This window comes from Rhinopithecus roxellana, chromosome 8 (assembly GCF_007565055.1).
Source record: "Rhinopithecus roxellana isolate Shanxi Qingling chromosome 8, ASM756505v1, whole genome shotgun sequence".
Classification (NCBI taxonomy): Eukaryota; Metazoa; Chordata; class Mammalia; order Primates; family Cercopithecidae; genus Rhinopithecus; species Rhinopithecus roxellana.
The window spans coordinates 57392895-57416971 of record NC_044556.1 but is presented as its reverse complement, the minus strand read 5'-3'; the positions used below and the strand labels follow the sequence as shown (position 1 = coordinate 57416971).

The 24077-nt window shown below is 40.0% G+C and overlaps 1 protein-coding gene and 1 pseudogene across 1 annotated transcript; one reads left to right on the top strand and one right to left on the bottom strand.

The window, feature by feature from the left end:
- Positions 1–2989: 2989 nt before the first annotated feature.
- Positions 2990–8342, top strand: LOC104657875 (high affinity immunoglobulin epsilon receptor subunit alpha). The gene is made up of 5 exons (XM_010357739.2): positions 2990–3135; positions 3274–3294; positions 4354–4608; positions 6105–6362; positions 7876–8342. The coding sequence occupies exons 1-5, from the start codon at positions 3072–3074 to the stop codon at positions 8058–8060; spliced, it is 783 nt and encodes a 260-aa protein (XP_010356041.1). The 5' UTR covers positions 2990–3071; the 3' UTR covers positions 8061–8342.
- Positions 8343–9880: 1538 nt separating this feature from the next.
- Positions 9881–20956, bottom strand: LOC115898990 (annotated as a pseudogene).
- Between the last annotated feature and the right edge of the window lie 3121 nt (positions 20957–24077).

The following is a 24077-nucleotide window of genomic DNA, read 5'->3' as shown; positions in this document are numbered from 1 at the left end:
GAGAATGAGAAAGAAGTCAGCAGATTGATTTGGTTTTTCTGCTTCCCAATTTTGGAGAAGGGCACAAAGGCCAACACACTGTATAGGCTGAGCCTTGATCCTTCTTCTGCCAGCCATGTCCCAAAACACAAAAGTTCCTGCCAAAAGCCTCTCACACTGGATCCAGATGCAGGGGCACCTCACAGTCCTCAGGCCCTGTAGCTCATGCACATCCATTTGTTTCATTTTTCCACTGCTGCAAAGTGAAATATAGATTAAAGTTTCTAACATCAAATAACAGGTCCACATTTGGAGATAGTGATGCTCTTTATGTATTGAGCATGCCTGTACCCAGAATCAGAAGCAAGAAGTGAAATTTAGACACACCCTACTGATTTCAGCAAACACATGTTCCTGATGTGGACAGGCTGGGTATGAGATATCAACAGCACACTCCACCCACATAATGGATATGAAACTTGAAGGACTTTTTTTTAATATATAAGATAAAAAAAACCTGTGGAATTCAACTATGTATCAGCCCGTTCTTCCAGGGAGGAGTAGAGTTCTTGTTTAATCTTAGTATTAATGTGTTCCTTCTGAGTTCCTGTTCTGTTCTTTTGGGTATCTGTAGTTATATGCTATGGAAATTAGGGTATGGCTTTTTCTTTCTGACTCTGTTAACGGTTTGCTTTTTCGGGGTGGGGGGTGTGCTGGGAAGATGGGTAGTTTGGTTTGCTTTTTAGGCTTTAATGAGCTGCTTTTCTTGGACTGCTACATTTTTGCTGTTACTGCTACCAAAGCACTTCCTTTATCTCAATACTGGTCACTTAAGCAAAAGTTTTAGAATGATAAAGCCAAAGCTTCAGAAAGCTTTAGAAATGAAAGTGGCCTCTCTAACTCCAAAGCTTATACTCTCCAAACTAGGAATAGTACCTCTTGATGAGCCCTGCTCCATCTCCCATCTAAATAGGAGCTATTTAGACAACAACTTCAGAGGAAGCCTTTAAATAGACTATTTGAATCATGGTAAAATGACTATCTCTGAGGGACAATTTGATTATAGGTTCACTGTCCTCGGAAAAAGGAAACCAAAATATCCCCTGGACAAAGTCTCAACAAAGTGGTAAAGTAGAATCTTTCCCCATCTCTTCCAGGGCTTAGGGCTTCAAATATTGCCCACTGACAGCACCTCAAAAACTACATCTTCCCTATTTCCTCCTCCTTCTCTTCTCCAATCCTATCCAACAACTTTCTGCATTCTGTTCTTTCCTGTTTATGCTCTCTTCTTCGTGACCATGGAGAGGATTGAGATTGTGTAGATATATTAAACGAGCATAAGATGCTGTTTATCAAATAAAACGTACTATGTAGTTTTATTTATACTATGACAATAACTGTAATCCAGTCAAAATTAATACTTCTCCTACAAGTCTTTAATAAATAATGATAATAAAGAAGGCAGAAATGTGTTTATTGACCATCTTTTACATGCCAGATGCTGTACGATGCATTTTATTTCTTTTTTATCTTATTAAATCCCATAATATGACCATGACCTGGATACCTTTATTGTTCCTATTTTACAGGTAACCTTCAATCACGTAAAGATTAGGAACATTTGTATTCAGAACTTTAAACACAAACAACTTGTACTTTTCATAGTAACTTGCTGTTCCCTTTAAGGTCTGTCACTAAAACATAGCATGTCCTGGGCTCAGTACCTAATCTTTCTTACTGAAACTTAAATTCCTATTTATTAACCTTTTTAGCCCTATATTTTCTAATTCCACAGAAAGCTAAAGGTTTTGGTTAGATCCTCATGTGGAATGACTGGTTTCATTCAATAGACTTAATTCAGCAGTCTGTGAGGAAAAGCAAGGTATTTGGTTCCTCAAATACCAAGGAATGGTTCCTCAAGTGCTTCAGATGTGAAGTGGGTATAAGTACGTTGTCCCTGTCTTCTTCAGAGTTTTGGTAAAGATAAAATAGAACACTCATGTAAAAGTGATCTTTGCAAATGACAAACTACTATAGGACATTAATAGAGTTTTCATCTCCAGTATCATAATTAATACCAGATCCTGGAAGAAGGTTCAGCCTTGACCTAGAGCCAAAAAACAGAAGAATTAGTAAAGGAATCCTGCAGAGAGGCCCTGCTGTGTATTTAAAGGAGAAAGGATGATAGTGTTGGAAAATTATAATATTAAAAGTAAACAAAAGCTAGGAAGTAAAATAAAATAAATTGTGTGGCCTAGATCCCTGTAAGTAATGCTTTAACGTCTGCCTTCCTGTGTTCTGAGCCAGATTAGGGCACAGTAGAGAAAAAAGGAGTCTCTGAAAATGTTTCCAATTTGGCTGGTCAGATAGCGGATCATCAGTGAATCAGATGAAAATTTGTGGATTTGTGGACTAACTGATCAGCAGGAAATTAAACAAGAAAAGTGTTGGTAACTCTGGTGAATCCCAAAAGAATTCAGCAGTTGCTAGCCATGCTCCTGAATAATAGTACATCATATGACTAAGAGTTTGACTTAGGGGTTAGATTTTATGTGTTTGAACATTTAATAGCTGGCACCCCAAGAAAAGTTACTTAACCTCACTAAGATTCAGTTTTCCTATTTATAAAATACACATAGTGATGGTACACACTTTGTAGGATTATTATGAAAAATAAATGAAATATCAAATTTATTTAGGATAACACCTGGCATATGTTTGGTATTCAGTAATTAGTTGCTGCTGTTTTATTCTGCCCTCCCTTGCAACCCACTTTTCTAAGTTGTAAACTAAATAGTTGTATACTGATTGACAGATGTAAAAAAGCTTGTGATTGTGCTATACCCATGCCTCTCTCTCACCAGATTCCAGGTGTATATGTGGAGGTGGGATAGGGAGCGGAGTAAGGGGGTAAATATTAAAATTGCCCAGTTTGACACCATCCTGAATATTATCTCTAAAGAAAGAAGCAAAACCAGGCACAGATGATGGGTTAACCAGATGTGATACAGAAAACATTTCCTTCTGCTTTTTGGTTTTAAGCCTATATTTGAAGTCCTAGATCTCTCCAGCACAATCAGCACCAGGAGCCCATGAAGAAGATGGCTCCTGCCATGGAATCCCCTACTTTACTATGTGTAGCCTTACTGTTCTTTGGTAAGTAGAGATTCGATTACTCCTCCCGGGGTCCTTAAAATTCCGTGTATGTAGATCTTATCCCCACATCCAGATTCTAGTCCTCTGGCAATAACGAAGACTGCTGGACACTAACGTATCCTCTCTGAACTTTTGCAGCTCCAGATGGCGTGTTAGCAGGTGAGTCCTCTGTTCTTGTTCCCTTGGTGTTTCAACATGTCTGGGCATTGCTTTCCTCTCACTATTTTCTTCGTCCCATCACTTCTGCTTTCTGATGAGTATGAATCTGTTCCTTGGCCAACCTACTTGCCCTCTCCACCTTACCTTGTCTTTCTTCTTTTCCCTGATTCATTGCATTCTCTCAAGTCATTCTCTCCTCTGTTTTACTCAATAACCATGTCTGTTCATATACATGTCTCATTCTCTCTCCTAGACACTTTGACGTAATCTCACTCCATAATTGCATTATTATTATTGCCATTTTATAATTGAATATGCTGAAACTCAGTGATTTTGTGGTTGTTACCTGGCTAAGGAACTGGATTCCAACATAAGTTCCTTGGATCTAAGTCCAGTTCTCTTCTGACTATATCACCCTTTCGTTATCACCATTTATCTACTTCTTTTGTCTCTGTTCAAATTTGCACTACATCATCTTGTTCCAGGAAGCCATTCAAGACTGACTTTCTTAGTGCCTCTCACTACTTTCTGGAACTGACATATGTTTTTCACTCTGTGTATACTTACAATTAAATCGTCATAAATATTCAGAACTTGGAGAAACCTTATATTTCATCTAGTCCAATAACTTTATCCATCCAGAATTCACTCATTCATTCACATAATAAACATTTAATGTAGCAATGGTTGAACATGGCGGATAGTGTTTCTACCTCAAAAGAGATTGCAGTCCTCATTTACAGATACTGACTTGAAATGAACAGAAGTAGAGTGAGTCAGCCCAAATCACATAGTGAATTGGTTTCTTTGTTTTTAAATCTCCTGCATATGTGTCCTGCCTTTCTCCCTGTGTTGGGCATTCCCTGGGGCCACAATACTATTTTCTCAGTTCTTTAATCCTTCCCCTAGAAATTAAAACAAGGTATTATCACCAACAGTACAAGTACATATTGACCACTGATTGTCAGAATATTGCTACGTTTGTACTTTTAAGCCTGGACAGTTTTCAATGACTTTTTTTCTCTCTACATCTCTTTTCATATTTTTATCTTCTTGAAGTCCCTCAGAAACCTACGGTCTCCTTGAATCCCCCATGGAATAGAATATTTAAAGGAGAGAATGTGACTCTTACATGTAATGGGAGAAATTTCTTTGAAGTCAGTTCCCTGAAATGGTTCCACAATGGCAGCCTTTCAGAAGTGGCGAATTCAAGTTTGAATATTGTGAATGCCGACTTTGAGGACAGTGGAGAATACAAATGTCAGCACCAACAATTTGATGACAGTGAATCTGTGCACCTGGAAGTCTTCAGTGGTAAGTTCCAGGGATATGGAAATACAGATCTCTCATGTGAGTGATGGCCCATCTGAACACGGAAAAAAACAGGTTATTCCAAGAGTTAGGACACCAGAGTGGGATTCAAGGTCTCTCATTTAAGACCCTTGCGTCTCTCTTCTACCCCCTTTCCTTTTGATTACTCGTACGCCTTCTTTCAATATTCTAGTCATCTCTCGCTGTTATTCTGCCACCCTATTTTCCTCTATTTTTTCTGCCTAGATTCAGGTACATATTATGTGGTCAAACAGCATGACATATACGTGAACATTTCAAAGAGCTGTGTGTCTGGAATAGGATCAAAAGATTTGACTTAAAGTTTTGCTCTGCATAATCCATATGCCATGACCTGAATATTATGTTGCACTCTTCATTATGAAACATATTTGGGTACATTTACTCATGTCCTCTATATTGTTACTTAAGAGCACATATTTCATGCTTGTTTCATCTTTATCACTCTCCTGCTACCAACAATTAGCATAGCATCCTTAGGCACATGTGGATTAATCAGCAAATGTTGAATAAACAAACTAATAATTTTGAATAGTGACCAATAGGTCTGTTTTATACTCTATATTTTTCTCTTGAGTGAAAAAAAAAATGTTTCAACCTCCATATGTAAATTCCAAACACAAACTAAAGCAATGTAGAATAGCTTATTTCCTTGAGTAGGTTCTAGAGAAGTCCTTAAGGATTGGTCCTAAATTAAATATGCTTATTATGCTAGCGATATTTCCTTCCAAAATTCTCCTTTAATTAATGCCTTTTAATTTTTACAAAAGCATTAACCATAGACAGTGATTCTTGTCTTTCACTGACTCATTAGTGACAAATATTTGTTGAGTACCTACCAACTCCTAAGTACTGCTACCAACTCCTAAGTATTGCTACCAACTCCTAGGTATTATGTTGGGCATTCAGAATAGAGTGTAGAACCAGATAGGACCCCTGACTTCTTGGAGCATAGAGTTATATGGGAAGAGGACATTAAACAAAGAATTACACAAGTAATTAATTTAAATTGTACATGTTTTGAAGAAGTTTTTGTGACAATTATAATTAACAGTAGAACTGGAAAGTTTCTGTAAGGTAAGAGAGGACAAAATAGACACTCTCCCAAGCTAAAATTCCTAAGAAAGACTGTTTATTTTCCCCTAACTAACTAGAACTAGCAACAGGATATCTGAAAGCAATTCTGGCTTTCAAGTGTTCCATGTATGGACTCAGCAGGGAGGTCTGAGAGGCTTTGTGGCCCCAGACTGACTTTTCAGGAGGAGAAAGAATTTATCAGTACAGAAGACAGGCTCTAAGCATTATTTTGTGCCCTTTAAAAATCCACTTTATGAGCCAAAACGTGGGTTAATGACAATTCATAGTTTCTGATACATGTTCTATGCATGGTTGTCTTTTATCTATTCATTCTCTCTGTCTTCATTTATTGCTAAATAAATAACATAATGAATGTTCTTCAGATTGGCTGCTCCTTCAGGCCTCTGCTGAGGTGGTGATGGAGGGTCAGCCCCTCTTCCTCAGGTGTCATGGTTGGAGGAACTGGGATGTATACAAGGTGATCTATTACAAGGATGGTGAAGCTCTCAAGTACTGGTATGAGAACCACAACATCTCCATTACAAATGCCACAGTTGAAGACAGTGGCACCTACTACTGTACGGGCAAACTGTGGCAGCTGGACTATGAGTCCGAGCCCCTCAACATTACTGTAATAAAAGGTGAGTTGGTAAAGGAAAGGAAAAGCATCCATAGCAGGGGAAGGAAGAGAGGACATCTGAGCCTGAGTGGTTGCAGTTTGTAGAAGGGGGCACCTGTGATACGCTGGAAAGCCTACTAGACTTGCAATGAGGAGACCTGGGTGACAGTATATATCTCAATCTCTGTTTCAAAGTCTTGACTTGCTAAATGGTGATAGTAATACCTGCTCACACTATGAAATTTTTTTGAAGATTAATGTGGTGATGTTTGTGAAATGACTTTGTAAACTGTTAAGCACTACCCAAGCATAACAGATTGTGATTACTATTTTGATCTCAAAGTCATCTGTTGCTCCTGGGGAGAACACTTATATTTATCAAATTGAAAAAAAGTTTCAAAGTTGAATGAAAAAAAAGATGTAAAGAGCTTGAGGAGCCCATTCCAGCTTAGGAGGGGTGGGAAAGGAAACCAGCAAGTCAGTAAATTGTGTGCCTGTGTATTGAGGGAGAAGGGAATGGACTTGATATGGAAAGGGTAGGCAGGTGGAATACCTCTATGGCCTGCAAGAAAAACTGCTCTCTCCAAACTCTGTATAAGAGAGGGAGTCTGTGAAGTATCCACTTTCGAAGGAGAAAATTAGACTTTTCCTTCACACTGTACATACTAATGTCTAAAAAAGCATGAGGTCAAAATACAGAATTAAGCCCTAACAGTTCTATGTTAACTAAATTGAGACCTAAGTGCTGTGTACTTGCCTCTAGGCTTCCAGTATCTTCATCTGTAAAACAGAAGATTTGGTCTAGACTCCATTAGAATCATTTGATGACTTAAAAAAAATATATTGATGCTCATGTCTCATTTCTTGAGATTCTGATTTAACTGGCTTGGAGTGCAACCTGGGTATCTGTATTTTTCGAAGGTCTTTCATGTAATGGTAATGTGTAGCCAATACTGAGAATCACTTGTCTAGGTGATCTTTAAATGATTTCTGGATGTATTGGATTCTGGATGTATTCTGAGGCTCTATAATTTGAGAATAATCACAAAAATCAGCACAGTTTATAAACAGACTAACAGAAACACAAAATAATAGAATTGGAAGGCAATTTAACTAGTGCAATTTCTTCATTTTGCCTAACAGGCATGTAAGAAATGATGACTGATAACTGAATAATAGGCATTGATGACCTCCTGCCCTCACTTTGTCTCCTTTCCACTCCTTAATTATATGTGAATTCTGGTCTTGTCATTTCCAAGAAGGTGTTTATCTTTCCTATAATCTTCTCCACTGGGCACACTGGCTACTGGAGTTATGAGCAAATGCTCAGGACTCCCTATGGCTCCAGGGAGCACCAACAGAGCAACTCAACCAAGCGCTAATCTGAGTGTTTTCTCTATGCTTCTGGATGCCACATCATGCTAAAAATGAAGGACAAAGCTTGGTCTTTCTCTTAGGGAGGATGAACCTCTGAACCTTATTCTTCAGTTCCCAATATGAATTATGTTTCTCATTGCATCTGTTTTCCACTACAGCTCAGCATGACAAGTACTGGCTACAATTTCTTATCCCATTGTTGGTGGCGATTCTGTTTGGTGTGGACACAGGATTATTTATCTCGATTCAGCAGCAGGTCACATTTCTCTTGAAGATTAAGAGAACCAGGAAAGGCTTCAAACTTCTGAACCCACATCCTAAGCCAAACCCCAAAAGCAACTGATATAATTACTGAAGAAATATTTGCAACATTAATTTTTTTTCCAGCATCAGCAATTACTACTCAATTGTCAAACACAGCTTGCAATATACATAGAAACGTCTGTGCTCAAGGATTTATAGAGATATTTCATTAAACTGAGTGAAACTGGTTAAGTGGCATGTAATAGTAAGTGCTCAATTAACATTGGTTGACTAAATGAAAGAATGAATAGATTCAATTTATTAGCATTTGTAAAAGAGAAGCTCAATTTCAATAAAATAAATATAAAACCATGTAACAGAATGCTTCTAAGTATTCAAGGCTTCCTGGTTTGTTTTCTTCTAAAGGCAAGAACCATGCAGTTCTAGATTGGAAATATCCTCTCTTGACTAAGTGTGATCTAGGAATGAAAAGACATAGGAGGATGCCAGTGAGGTGGATCATTTTTATGCTTCTTCATCAGTTTACTATATATAAACTTTCAGTTCTTGGCAGAATCAGGGACAGTCTCAAGACATAGGACTCTCAGGATGAAGTACAGTCCAGGATTCCTCTGTGATTGTTTTGCCCCTCCCAAATTTATATCTTGAACTTATATATTGTTTCTTTATACAGCACCTGAACCAAGCATTTTGGAGAAATTCCAGCAAATAATAATAATCAAAACCCTCAGCTCTGAAAACAGTCCAGGACTGAATAAGATCTTGGGCAAAATAACTAGATAGTTTTGGTTTATTTTCCCTTTCATTTTATGTCTTCATCATATTCTTTGGAGGCTCATTCTTCTGTCATGGAGTAAATGGGATTAAGTTTTTACCTGTGATTTATTTTTTAAATTTTTTGTAGAGATGGATTCCTGCTATTTTGCCCAGGCTGGTCTCAAACTCTTGGCCTCAAGCGATCCTCCCACCTCAGCCTCACAAAGTGTGGGATTACAGGTGTGAGCCACTGCACCTGGCCACGTTTCTGCTTATTATAAAGCTATCCATTAGAAAGAGACTAAACCATACAGAAAAAGACATCAATTCAAATCCTAACTCTTCTACTTTCTGGATTTGTGATCTGGGAAAATCTTCTTATACCTCCATGGACTTTAGTATTTCATTTGTGAAAAAAAAAGATAATAATCATCTTGTCTACCTCTTAGAGTTCTTCTGAGAATCAAATAAGAGGCTGTATTTGAAAGTTATTTGTAAATTGCAAAAATTTATACAAATTTAGGAACTTTTAGCACCTACATGAGACCCAGTCTTTGCCACCACTACCCCCTACCCCCATGACCCTGACCATAGAAATATTTACACTCAGGGCTTAGAGAAAGCAGTAGGGAAGATGGGCAACACATTGCTGGTGCTGTCTGTGGATTCATGGAAATCAGTGAAAGATCAGAGTGCCTGTAGCTTGTCCGTGCCTTAGAACAATTAATAGTATGAGGAAGTGTGGCTGGGGAGAAAACTTTTAAATATCCATGAGACCTACAAGTCCCACTTTTTCCAAGGGATGTTTTTGGGCCAGAAAGAACAGGGAAATTACTGAAACATTTTTTTCTTTTTTTTTAAACTTTGGATAAGGATCTGGTATTACCTTTCTTCACACTCTCCTCCACTTAAAAAAAAAAAAAAAAAAAAAAAAAAAAAAAAAAAAAAAACCACGTCATTTAAAAGAGGCAAGGAAAGGCCAGATTCCCAGTGAACACCCTTGTCACTTAGCTTCATGTAGTAAATAAGTCTGGCCAATGGAGAAGAGATTTCTCCTGCAGCAACAGGCCAGGCAAAGTTTCCCTGGGAGACTCCCTGGTGTTGCTTCAGGATGCTTCCTCTGCCACCTCCCCAAGGTCTATCTTATGTTTTAGCCTTGGGACCAAGCTTTCCACCACATTCATTAACCACACCTTTCTCCCCAGTGCTCTACATAGCACATCAGCATTTCAGGCATCAGGCTAAACAGCAATTTACCCCTTTATTTCAGACAAGGGATTGAGGCCAGTGATGCAGAGTTCGAAACTGAGAGATTTGATATAGATAAGAAAGTCTGGAATTGATCAGCTTGAGATACATTTTCTGAGAGATTTTCTAGGTTCTTGAGTATCACATTTCACTTTTATCTCCCCTTTACCCTCACTGCAAGATTAAGGGGACTATGGATAGAACACAGGTCTGGATATTCAAGCTGCTAACTAGCTATGATTGGGCCAAGTTACTTGCCAGCCTCTGAGATTCTATTTTTTCTTTGTTAAAACTAGGAGTCTGGTGGAGGTGGTCTCTAAGGTCCCATGGAGCTCAGATATTTTGTAATTTATTACTTTAAGTTCATATGTAGTAATTATCCGGGCACTAAGGCTCAGAATGCATTCCCCAAGAAGCTCCAGTGTAAAATTTTCCTTCGTCCTCTACACATTGGTCTTTTCTTTCACTGTGCTCTTCCGTGTACAGTATCTAAATTCCACATTTGTGCCAGACCTGTCTGGGTTTCTACTCATTTATTTCTACCCATTTTCTTCCCAATAGTCATACATCTCTTGCTCCAGAGGGAATGTGGAACATAGGGTCAGGGCTTGAGTATTTTGTGGACCCCTAAAATACGGCACTTATAAAGATGTCTTTACCCATGAAACACTTTTTACTATGCCAGAGATGGAGTACATGTGTTATAAAGATGATTGGAATAGAAATAATTCACTCTAGATTCACCCTTGTCATCCCCTTTATCACTTCCTTTCTCTTACCAAATTGGTCAAGCCCAGTTCATAGGGCAAAATTTGCTACCCTATGAATTGCTGTTCCAAATTGGCAGACAAAAAATCATCATGAATTCACAATCGTTAGGGGCTGATTTTCTGAAAAGCAAGTCAGTAGCTTCCCACTGGTAGCCAATGGAAGACAAACTCCTGTGGCCACCTTCAGAGTGGAGACTCAGACAAATGGTACACCTTGTCAGTATACTGGGGAGTTGAGTACTTGAAGAAGGACTCTGATCTTTCCCTCTTCTCATTAAATGGGAAATGGTGACAACCTGGAGATGGAAGTTTTATGCTGAGGATGGCAGAGGCACCTGCCAGCCTAGGACTCTAGATAATCTCAGAGAGTCAGGCTGTCTTCCTGCCATAGCTGATCTGCCCAGCTCTGGACAGCTACTTACCAAGCAAGGCCAAGTCTCTATCTGGAACTTCATCAATTGCTACAACATTCCCACCACAAACCTTTTACTCTATCAATGTGCTTGCCACAACAATTCACTTATATATTTCACTTATGACAATGACACTCTTCCCCTTTTTGAAAATTAAATGGCGTAATTCCACTTTCAGTCTTTCCTGTTATTTCCAATTTTCAAATATCATTGACAACGGTCAGCAAGTTCTCTGCAAGGTACTAGCATTGGGCTGCAATGAAATGGAGACTGCTCACAGATAATTTTTTGAAGAGAAAGAATGACGTCCTGTGGATTCCGAGAAAATTCAGATTTTAATTTTTTAACCAGTTTCCAAGAAGATAATACTGCACTGCTGCCAACCAAATTGAATCACAGTAAATATAGTTCAATAAATAGCATAAAATTATTTTAAATTAAAATACAGGAGCCACTTGCATTTGCTAGAATATATCAGGGCTGAAAGTTTGAATTCTACACTTATGTTAATGGCTGTTTTAGAAATGAGATCCTAAAATGTTGTAGGTTGAGGTCCCCGGAAAACAGACACTGAGACAGAGATTTGAACACAGCACGTTTATTAGCTCTCAGCATGTACACTTGTGAAGAAGTGAAGAAAGCAATATTGGACAAAAACAAAAAAGTTGAAATGTGATGTAGTCAAGAAAAACCTCTGGAGCTGGGAGAGCCCTTCCTACTTATCTTAAGGCGAAGCAATACCCTAAATAGACAAACCACTGGAGGTAGTATATCCCTGGGAAGGGAGCATGACCTTGGAACAAGCAGCTGTTTAACAAGGACAATGCTTGAAGAGGAACTTAGCTGAGAGCCATTAGACCAAGGCACTCCCAGCAGCTGGAGGAATGCTTGTGTGGGTCCTGAAGGAGTGCAGTCCAGGTGATGTGCCACAGCATTCACCAAATACAACTTCAAACAGCAGACAGTGTGACATTGGCCAGCAGACCTTTACCCAATGGCTTCTAATCAGACTCAGCAGAACTACTAAGCAAAGATTTAAAAATTGTCTCTTGACCAACCTCACAGCAACGAACTATTATCATTTCTAGAAATCTGGACACTAAAACAAAGATATCTTTTACCACCAGTCAGACTTCACATGACAATTTTTGGCAAAGCAAGACAAGTAAACTTGACTTAAATAACTTATTTCCAATGAATTGTCCCATTTTCAGCATCCAGCAGACTTTACCACACTATCAGAAGTGATGTCTTGCCTCTACAGGATCACCCCATTGAATTGGATGGATTCTGGACACTGTAGGACTGTATTTGAAACTCAGGGTATGCTTGTTCCTCAGTATAGAAGGCCAGAGTGCAATGGAAAGATGAGAGAGAGAATATCCTTCCTTGCACCAGTACATATATTTTCACCTCCTGTGATGCTCAGGCATAAAATGCTGTTTATAACTCAGGTTTAAAGTTGGGAGTACAGAAGAAGAAACTTCTGAAAATTTACTCCTGCAGGCTTAGGAGCTCACTGGAAAAATTTTAAGTCATGCATCAGATTTCTGTTCGTTAATAATTCTTTTCAGAAGTTGTAGTTAAAGTGCTTATGTTTATAAAACTATTTCAGAGAGTTTTATGTCAACCTGGCAAGAGGAACTATACTTCTGCTAATCCTTTCAACCTCCAACCTTTTTATTCTTGTGCTGAGTGTATGAAAAGTCTTAACCTTTTCAGCATGTTCTTCTTTTCAATCTGAGTTTTCCGATCTGGGCATCTCAGGAATGTGGACAGTTCATGTCTGTGTTCTCTGTAGCTGATGCTTTTTTTGCTTTCCCACATCTGTACTCTTTACTCCTAGGTCAGTTAGAGCAGTTCCATCAACTTGGAAGGTCTGCCTCTAGCTATTTTTTTTTTCTTTTACAAGAAAGCCTGTAATGTCCACAGAAATTCATATGTGTGTGTATTATCTTCTAACTTATTTGCTTAAAATGTGGCACAAATTAGTCTGACACCCTTAACAGTCAACAGGAAAATCTTTCTGAGGTGGTTTCCAAACATTTTGCTCGTTAGCTTTTTAGAACCCTGCTGGACTTTATGTTTTTTTGTTTTGTTTTGTTTTGTTTTGTTTTGTTTTGTTTTGTTTTGTTTTGTTTCCGAGTCTAGCTCTGTCACCCAGTCTGGAGGGCAATGGTGCAATCTCGGCTCACTGCAACCTCCACCTCCCAGGTTCACGCGATTCTTCTGCCTCAGCCTCCTGAGTAGCTGGGATTACAGGCGTGCACCACCACGCCCGGCTAATTTTTGTATTTTTAGTAGGGACGGGGTTTCACTATGTTGGTCAAGCTGATCTCAAACTCCTGACCTTGTGATCCGCCCACCTCAGCCTCCCAAAGTGCTGGGATGACAGGCGTGAGCCACCGCGCCAGACTTTATGTTTTAATGGAGTTGTATAACTCAAAATATTCTCAGGGTGTGTGTAGCTGTGTGCATGTGTATGTGAGTGCATAATCCAGGCGTGTGTTTTTTTTTCCCTACATTCATAACCATATGCTAAGCTATTTTGTAAATGTTCTGGAGCAGGGCATAGACGATCACAACAAGCTCAAACAGAAACCTCTAGTTTTAGTACTCAGTTCAATTTAGTCTAGTCTTCTTGATCCCATACAAAAGGGCATTATTGAAAGAGCATTAAAAATTAATACATATTTATAAACTCAAAGAAAAAGGCTTCACAACCTCTCTTCGTTAAGGAGACAGAGGCTTTTTTTAAAATTTATTTTTATTATACTTTAAGTTCTAGGGTACATGTGCATAACGTGCAGGTTTGTTACATATGTATATTTGTGCCATGTTGGTGTGCTGCACCCATCAACTCGTCAGCACCCATCAATTCATCATTTATATCATGTATAACTCCCCAATGCAATCCCTCCCTCCTCCCCCCTCCCCATGATAGGCCCCAGTGTGTGATGTTCCCCTTCCCGAGTCCAAGTGATCTCATTGTTCAGTTCCCACCTATGAGTGAGAACATGCGGTGTTTGGTTTTCTCTTCTTGTGATAGTTTGCTAAGAATGATGGTTTCCAGCTGCATCCATGTCCCTACAAAGGACGCAAACTCATCCTTTTTAATGGCTGCATAGTATTCCATGGTGTATATGTGCCACATTTTCTTAATCCAGTCTGTCACAGATGGACATTTGGGTTGATTCCAAGTCTTTGCTATTGTGAATAGTGCTGCAATAAACATACGTGTGCATGTGTCTTTGTAGTAGAATAATTTATAATCCTTTGGGTATATACCCAGTAGTGGGATGGCTGGGTCATATGGTACATCTAGTTCTAGATCCTTGAGGAATTGCCATACTGTTTTCCATAATGGTTGAACTAGTCTACAATCCCACCAACAGTGTAAAAGTGTTCCTATTTCTCCACATCCTTTCCAGCACCTGTTGTTTCCTGATTTTTTAATGATTGCCGTTCTAACTGGTGTGAGATGGTATCTCATTGTGGTTTTGATTTGCATTTCTCTGATGGCCAGTGATGATGAGCATTTTTTCAGGTGTCTGTTGGCTGTATGAATGTCTTCTTTTGAGAAATGTCTGTTCATATCTTTTGCCCACTTTTTGATGGGGTTGTTTGTTTTTTTCTTGTATATTTGTTTGAGTTCTTTGTAGATTCTGGATATTAGCCCTTTGTCAGATGAGTAGATTGCAAAAATTTTCTCCCATTCTGTAGGTTGCCTGTTCACTCTGATGGTAGTTTCTTTTGCTGTGCAGAAGCTCTTTAGTTTAATTAGATCCCATTTGTCAATTTTTGCTTTTGCTGCCATTGCTTTTGGTGTTTTAGACATGAAGTCCTTCCCCATGCCTATGTCCTGAATGGTACTACCTAGATTTTCTTCTAGGGTTTTTATGGTATTAGGTCTAACATTTAAGTCTCTAATCCATCTTGAATTAATCTTCGTATACGGAGTAAGGAAAGGATCCAGTTTCAGCTTTCTACTTATGGCTAGCCAATTTTCCCAGCACCATTTATTAAATAGGGAATCCTTTCCCCATTTCTTGTTTCTCTCAGGTTTGTCAAAGATCAGATGGTTGTAGATGTGTGGTATTATTTCTGAGGACTCTGTTCTGTTCCATCGGTCTATATCTCTGTTTTGGTACCAGTACCATGCTGTTTTGGTTACTGTAGCCTTGTAGTATAGTTTGAAGTCAGGTAGCGTGACGCCTCCAGCTTTGTCCTTTTGACTTAGGATAGTCTTGGCAATGCGGGCTCTTTTCTGGTTCCATATGAACTTTAAAACAGTTTTTTCCAATTCTGTGAAGAAACTCATTGGTAGCTTGATGGGGATGGCATTGAATCTATAAATAACCTTGGGCAGTATGGCCATTTTCACGATATTGATTCTTCCTATCCATGAGCGTGGTATGTTCTTCCATTTGTTTGTGTCCTCTTTGATTTCACTGAGCAGTGGTTTGTAGTTCTCCTTGAAGAGGTCCTTTACATCCCTTGTAAGTTGGATTCCTAGGTATTTCATTCTCTTTGAAGCAATTGTGAATGGAAGTTCATTCCTGATTTGGCTCTCTGTTTGTCTGTTACTGGTGTATAAGAATGCTTGTGATTTTTGCACATTAATTTTGTATCCTGAGACTTTGCTGAAGTTTCTTATCAGCTTAAGGAGATTTTGGGCTGAGACGATGGGGTTTTCTAAATATACAATCATGTCATCTGCAAACAGGGACAATTTGACTTCTTCTTTTCCTAACTGAATACCCTTGATTTCTTTCTCTTGCCTGATTGCCCTAGCCAGAACTTCCAACACTATGTTGAATAGGAGTGGTGAGAGAGGGCATCCCTGTCTTGTGCCAGTTTTCAAAGGGAATTTTTCCAGTTTTTTCCCATTCAGTATGATATTAGCTGTGGGCTTGTCATAAATAGCTCTTATTATTTTGAGGTACGTTCCATCAATACCGAATTTATTGAGCGTTTTTAGCATGAAGGGCTGTTGAATTTTGTCAAAAGCCTTTTCTGCATCTATTGAGATAATCATGTGGTTCTTGACTTTGGTTCTCTTTATATGCTGGATTATGTTTATTGATTTGCAAATGTTGAACCAGCCTTGCATCCCAGGGATGAAGCCCACTTGATCATGGTGGATAAGCTTTTTGATGTGCTGCTGAATCCGGTTTGCCAGTATTTTATTGAGGATTTTTGCATCGATGTTCATCAGGGATATTGGTCTAAAATTCTCTTTTTTTGTTGTGTCTCTGATTGGAATAGTTTCAGAAGGAATGGTACCAGCTCCTCCTTGTACCTCTGGTAGAATTCAGCTGTGAATCCATCTGGTCCTGGACTTTTTTTGGTGGGTAGGCTATTGATTGTTGCCTCAATTTCAGAGCCTGCTATTGGTCTATTCAGGTATTCAACTTCCTCCTGGTTTAGCCTTGGGAGAGTGTAAGTGTCCAGGAAATTATCCATTTCTTCTAGATTTTCTAGTTGATTTGCATAGAGGCGTTTATAATATTCTCTGATGGTTGTTTGCATTTCTGTGGGGTACGTGGTGATATCCCCTTTATCATTTTTTATTGCGTCTATTTGATTCCTCTCTCTTTTCTCCTTTATTAGTCTTGCTAGTGGTCTGTCAATTTTGTTGATCTTTTCAAAAAACCAACTCCTGGATTCATTGATTTTTTGGAGAGTTTTTTGTGTCTCTATCTCCTTCAGTTCTACTCTGATCTTAGTTATTTCTTGCCTTCTGCTAGCTTTTGAATGTGTTTGCTCTTGCCTCTCTAGTTCTTTTAATTGTGATGTTAGAGTGTCAATTTTAGATCTTTCCTGCTTTCTCTTGTGGGCATTTAGTGCTATAAATTTCCCTCTACACACTGCTTTAAATGTGTCCCAGAGATTCTTGTATGTTGTATCTTTGTTCTCATTGGTTTCAAAGAACATCTTTATTTCTGCCTTCATTTCGTTCTGTACCCAGTAGTCATTCAGGAGCAGGTTGTTCAGTTTCCATGTAGTTGAGCGGTTTTGATTGAGTTTCTTAGTCCTGAGTTCTAGTTTGATTGCACTGTGGTCTGAGAGACAGTTGGTTATAATTTCTGTTCCTTTACATTTGCTGAGGAGTGCTTTACTTCCAATTATGTGGTCAATTTTGGAATAAGTGCGATGTGGTGCTGAGAAGAATGTATATTCTGTTGATTTGGGGTGGAGAGTTCTATAGATGTCTATTAGGTCTGCTTGGTGCAGAGATGAGTTCAATTCCTGGATATCCTTGTTAACTTTCTGTCTCGTTGATCTGTCTAATGTTGACAGTGGAGTGTTGAACTCTCCCATTATTATTGTATGGGAGTCTAAGTCTCTTTGTAAGTCTCTAAGGATTTGCTTTATGAATCTGGGTGCTCCTGTATTGGGTGCATATATATTTAGGATAGTTAGCTCTTCCTGTTGAATTGATCCCTTTCCCATTATGTAATGGCCTTCTTTGTCTCTTTTGATCTTTGATGGTTTAAAGTCTGTTTTATCAGAGACTAGGATTGCAACCCCTGCTTTTCTTTGTTCTCCATTTGCTTGGTAGATCTTCCTCCATCCCTTTATTTTGAGCCTATGTATGTCTCTGCATGTGAGATGGGTCTCCTGAATACAGCAGACTGATGGGTCATGACTCTTTATCCAGTTTGCCAGTCTGTGTCTTTTAATTGGAGCATTTAGCCCATTGACATTTCAGGTTAATATTGTTATGTGTGAACTTGATCCTGCCATTATGATATTAACTGGTTATTTTGCTCGTTAGTTGATGCAGTTTCTTCCTAGCCTCGATGGTCTTTACATTTTGGCATGTTTTTGCAATGGCTGGTACCGGTTGTTCCTTTCCATGTTTAGGGCTTCCTTCTGGGTCTCTTGTAAGGCAGGCCTGGTGGTGACAAAATCTCTAAGCATTTGCTTATCTGTAAAGGATTTTATTTCTCCTTCACTTATGAAACTTAGTTTGGCTGGATATGAAATTCTGGGTTGAAAATTCTTTTCTTTTAGAATGTTGAATATTGGCCCCCACTCTCTTCTGGCTTGTAGAGTTTCTGCTGAGAGATCTGCTGTTAGTCTGATGGGCTTCCCTTTGTGGGTAACCTGACCTTTCTCTCTGGCTGCCCTTAAGATTTTTTCCTTCATTTCAACTTTGGTGAATCTGGCAATTGTGTGTCTTGGAGTTGCTCTTGTCGAGGAGTATCTTTGTGGTGTTCTCTGTATTTCCTGAATTTGAATGTTGGCCTGCCCTACTAGGTTGGGGAAGTTCTCCTGGATGATATCCTGAAGAGTGTTTTCCAACTTGGTTCCATTATCCCCCTCACTTTCAGGCACCCCAATCAGACGTAGATTTGGTCTTTTTACATAATCCCATACTTCTTGCAGGCTTTGTTCATTTCTTTTTCTTCTTTTTTCTTTTGGTTTCTCTTCTCGCTTCATTTCATTTATTTGATCCTCAATCGCTGATACTCTTTCTTCCAGTTGATCGAGTCGGTTACTGAAGCTTACAGCTCATAAAGGCTGTTACAGCTCATAAAGGCAACATGGACCCAGAGTGAGCGCCAGCAAGATTTATTGCAAAGAGCCAAAGAACAAAGCTTCCACAGTGTGGAATAGGACCCCAGTGGGTTGCTGCTGGTGACTTAGGCAGCCTGCTTTTATTCCCTTTTATTCCCTTTTATTATTAATAATACGTGCATTTCTCACGTATTTCTCGTGTCATGGTTTTCATCTCTGTCATTTCGTTTATTACCTTCTCTGCATTAATTAGTTTAGCTGTCAATTCTTCCACTCTTTTTTCAAGATTTTTAGTTTCTTTGCGCTGGGTACGTAATTCCTCCTTTAGCTCTGAGAAGTTTGATGGACTGAAGCCTTCTTCTCTCATCTCGTCAAAGTCATTCTCTGACCAGCTTCGATCTGTTGCTGACGATGGGCTGCACTCCTTTGCAGGGGGAGATGCGCTCTTATTTTTTGTATTTCCAGCTTTTCTGCCCTGCTTTTTCCCCATCTTTGTGGTTTTATCTGTCTCTGGTCTTTGATGATGGTGACGTACTGATGGGGTTTTGGTATAGGTGTCCTTCCTGTTTGATAGTTTTCCTTCTGACAGTCAGGACCCTCAGCTATAGGTCTGTTGGAGATTGCTTGAGGTCCCCTCCCAACCCTGTTTGCCTGGGTGTCAGCAGCAGAGGTTGCAGAAGATAGAATATTGCTGAACAGCGAGTGTACCTGTCTGATTCTTATTTTGGAAGCTTCCTCTCAGGGGTGTACTCCACCCTGTGAGGTGTGGGGTGTCAGACTGCCCCTAGTGGGGGATGTCTCTCAGTTAGGCTACTCAGGGGTCAGTGACCCACTTGAGCAGGCAGTCTGTCCGTTCTCAGATCTCCACCTCCGTGTTGGGAGATCCACTGCTCTCTTCAAAGCTGTCAGACAGAGTCGTTCGCGTCTGCTCAGGCCTCTGCTGCTTCCCCTGTTGTTTTTTAGCTGAGCCCTGCCCCCAGAGGTGGAGTCTATAGAGACAGGCAGGTTTCCTTGAGCTGCTGTGAGCTCCACCCAGTTCGAGCTTCCCAGCGGCTTTGTTTACCTACTTAAGCCTCAGCAATGGCGGGCGCCCCTCCCCCAGCCTCGCTGCTGCCTTGCGGTTAGATCGCGGCAGACTGCTGTGTTAGCAATGAGGGAGGCTCTGTGGGCCTGGGACCCTCCCGGCCAGGTGAGGGATATATTCTGGTGTGCCCGTTTGCTTAAAGCGCAGTATTGGGGTGGGAGTTACCCGATTTTCCAGGTGTTGTGTGTCTCAGTTCCCCTGGCTAGGAAAAGGGATTCCCTTCCCCCTTGTGCTTCCCAGGTGAGGCAATGCCTCGCCCTGCTTCAGCTCTCGCTGGTCAGGCTGCAGTAGCTGACCAGCACCGATTTTCCGGCACTCCCTAGTGAGATGACCCCAGTACCTCAGTTGAAAATGCAGAAATCACCAGTCTTCTGTGTCGCTCGCGCTGGGAGTTGGAGACTGGAGCTGTTCCTATTCGGCCATCTTGCTCCGCCCACTCAGGAGACAGAGGCTTTTGCCCCATTACTCTGCACAGAGCATCTTTGACCTCCTTGTTGCTCAGGCTGTACACAATAGTGTTCAGTAGGGGAGTGATGACAGTGTAGGTCACTGCGATGAGTCTGTCCTGTCCCAGGGAACCTTGGGACTTAGGCTTCAGGTAGATGAAGGAGGCACAGCCAAAGTGGATGATGACCACTGTGAGGTGGAGGTGCAGGTGGCAAAGGCCTTCTTCCGACCTTCAGCTGAGGCAATCGTAAGAGTGGTGGAGATCATGAGGACATAGGAGATAAAGACCAGGCCCATAGGTAGGACAAAGACACAGACACTGACAATAAAGTTGGTGATCTCATTGACAGTGGTGTCTGTGCAGGCCAGCTTCAGCAGGGGTCTCACATCACAGAAGAAGTGAGAGATGACAAGGCATATCAGAATGGCAGGCCAAACATAGATGTTACTTGGACAATGGCCATGCAAGGCCAATCCCCAGTGACACAGAGGCCAGTTGGATACAGGCCCTTTTACTCATGATGATTGAATACCTTAGGCGGTTGCAGATGGCCACATAGCGGTCTTATCCCATGACTGTGAGCAGGAAGCAGTTGTTGATGCCAAAGGTGAGATAGAAGAAGAGCTGAGTGGCACAGCTGTGGGTGGCAATGGGCTGGTGAGGATTCAAGAGACCAGAAAGCATATGGGGAATGATGGCCACAGTGTAGCAGGTCTCAGAGATGGATAACATGCTCAGGAAGAATTACATGGGGGTGTGGAGATGATGGTCCAGGCGAACAATGGTCATGGTGATCATATTGCCAGAAAGAGTCAGCAGGTACAAAGTTAGAAAAACAACAAAAAAGACAAGTCTGTGCTGCCCCCTGAAGCTGGAGAAATCTTCAAAGAGGAACTCAGTCACAAAAGTGGAATTTGGCTTTGGCACCAAGGTAGGTCTAGGTTTGAAAGAGTTGGGCAGAGGAAAGGAAAATGTGATGAGTTAATCATGAAACAGAGTAAGCTGGACCAACGCTTTCTGTGAAAAGCATGTCCATCCTCTGAGCAATGCCCTAGACCTGTTTTCTACTTGCTCAGAATAATCACCTGCCTCACCCCCTTCTTTGGAAGCATAGAAGGGTACCCTAGGACTCTGGGATTGAGAACAGAGATAGTGATCAGAAGGTGGTAACAAACTGAAAGAGAGCTGTAGAAACAACTCCCTGGTTCTTTTTTTTTTTATATATATACCCAGAGGTATATGATCCAGAGGTGTGCTTGCTGGATTATATGGAGGTCAGAGGAACATTCATACTCTTTTCCACGGTGGCCACATCATTTTACATTCCCACCCACAGTGCACAATTTCTCAACATCCTCTCCAGCACTTGTTATCTTTTGATTATAGATTAAAAAAAAAATACTAGCCACCCTAACTGTTATGAGGTGATATCGCATTGTGGTTATGATTTGCATTTCCCTGATGGTTAGTGACACTGAACATATTTTCTATACCTGAATTAAAATCAAAATCTAGAAGAGATATTTGCATTCCCATGTTCATTACAGCACCATTCACAATAGCCAAATTGTGGAAACAACCCAGCTGTCCACTGACAGATGAATGAATAGAGACAATGTGGTATATACATAGAATGTAATGTTGTTAAGCCTTTTTATAAAAAGGAAATCCTGCCCTTTGCAACAACTGGAGGACATTATGCTAAATGGTATAAGCCAGTCACAGGAGGACAAATATTGCATGATTCCACTTAGATGAGGTATTTAAAATAGTCAAAGTCATAGAAGCAGGGAATAGAATGGTGATTACTGGGGAAAAAAAAGGGGAAGTGGGGAGCTGTTGCTCAATTAATGTAAAGTTTCAATTACGCAAGATAATTAGTTCTAGAGAGCTGCTGTACAGCATAATTCTTTAACAATATTGTAATATGCACTTAAAAATTTTTAAGATGGTATATCTCATGTTTAGTGCCTTACCACAAAACAAAACAAAAAGCAAAGGGACACAAAGAAGTGTTTAAAGGTGATAAATATGTTTGTTACCTTAATTATGATGATGATTTCACAGGTGTATGTATATGGCCAAACTCATTAAATTGTACACTTTAAATATATGTAATATATTATATATCCATTGTACTTCAATAAAGCTGTTTAAAGAAAGAAAGGGGCCGGGCTTGGTGGCTCAAGCCTGTAATCCCAGCACTTTGGGAGGCCGAGACGTGCTGATCACGAGGTCAGGAGATCGAGACCATCGTGGCTAACACGGTGAAACCCCGTCTCTACTAAAAAATACAAAAAAAAAAAAAAAAAAAAAAAAAACTAGCCGGGCGTGGTGGCGGGCGCCTGTAGTCCCAACTACTCGGGAGGCTGAGGCAGGAGAATGCTGTGAACCTGGAGGCGGAGCTTGCAGTGAGCTGAGATCCGGCCACTGCACTCCAGCCTGTGCGACAGAGCAAGACTCTGTCTCAAATAATAATAATAATAATAATAATAATAAAGAAAGAAAGAAAGAAACAACTACCTGGCAATTGAAGAAGTGGGCCTATGTCAAGGAAGAAGCAGGTGGTACATCAAATGTGCCCAGCTCTAGAGTTCCTTCTCAACACGCTCCTGAATTACTTCCCAAGGATCCAGTGAGGAATAGTGAAGAATAGAAGATGTGAGACTGATTGATATCCCTTTCACACTGTCAGCAGTTTTCTATGCCAAATGCCCTGTGAGAGTCCTGAGAATGCTTCTCCTCCTCAGAACCTTAGGTCCTGATCTTCACTTATCTAAGCCTGCATCTAAAATCCTCAGTGATCATCAAAGAGTAGAAAAGAGAACACTTCTACGGATGACTTTTTCTAGAAACCTTGCAATAAATATCACCTAGGATCATAAAAAATGGTTTGATATGGCATTGCAATACTTAGATTGTCTCCTTGAATTCTAATCAAAGGTAGAAAAGATGGCAAAATGAATCTGAGGGTCATTCTTTAAGTAGGAAATAGATTTTTCTAGTATGAGAGCAAAGATAATATTCATTTAATCAGAGAAAGAGGGATCATCCTACATTTTTAATTCAATTATGCATATTCCAAGCTATGTTGGGGATACAAATAAGCTGATCCACCCTCCTTTTGTCTTACCTTAAGTAGACCCAACATGAGAGATTGTACTGGCGCAGATTAACCTTGCTCTTTATACCCACATCTACTCCTGATAAATTCTCACCGTGTTTAACCATTATCTCCATTCAGAAAGCTGAGGACTGTCCTAATTATCAACCTTCCCTTTTCTACACAAAGATAGTGCCTCCTGGAATTCTCTCTTCCTGTCCCCTCCACTTCATGCTTTCTACCAATGCCCAACTACTGACTGCCATCACCTTCCTCTATGATCACCACAAGGCCTCCTAACAAATCTGTCTTCTTTTGGTTGATCTTAGTCTAAGTCTTCCTCCTGGATGTTGCCATTAACTTTTTTCAAAAACCTGTTCATGGAGCTCTCCTGCATAAATTCCTCAATAGCTCCTTGGAATCTTAACCATAATATTTAACTCATTTGTAAGTTGAACATGTTAATATTTCATAGAATTGCCATGAAAATTAAATGGGTTACTTGTTTGAAGAGTTTGACCTAGCATTTGACATATAGGAAACCCTCAATAAATACTAGTGTTATTAGAAGTTACAGTTATTTCTTTTTCATTTTCCCCAAATTAGCAAGTTTAAATTTCTAAGAGGATCAGGGGTAGGGGTAGAGGGGCTTCAATCTAATATTTCTGGATTTGTAAACAAGTATGCGATTATCCTAACGTTAACTTTAAGAGTGTTGTGACTTCCCTTCCAGTTGTTCAAATGGAC

Coding starts and splice junctions, on each gene's coding strand:
- LOC104657875 (XM_010357739.2), top strand. CDS start 3,072: ATGAAGAAGATGGCTCCTGCCATGGAATCCCCTACTTTACTATGTGTA. Junction 3,136..3,273: donor TGTAGCCTTACTGTTCTTTG/GTAAGTAGAGAT, acceptor GAACTTTTGCAG/CTCCAGATGGCGTGTTAGCA. Junction 6,363..7,875: donor CAACATTACTGTAATAAAAG/GTGAGTTGGTAA, acceptor TTTCCACTACAG/CTCAGCATGACAAGTACTGG.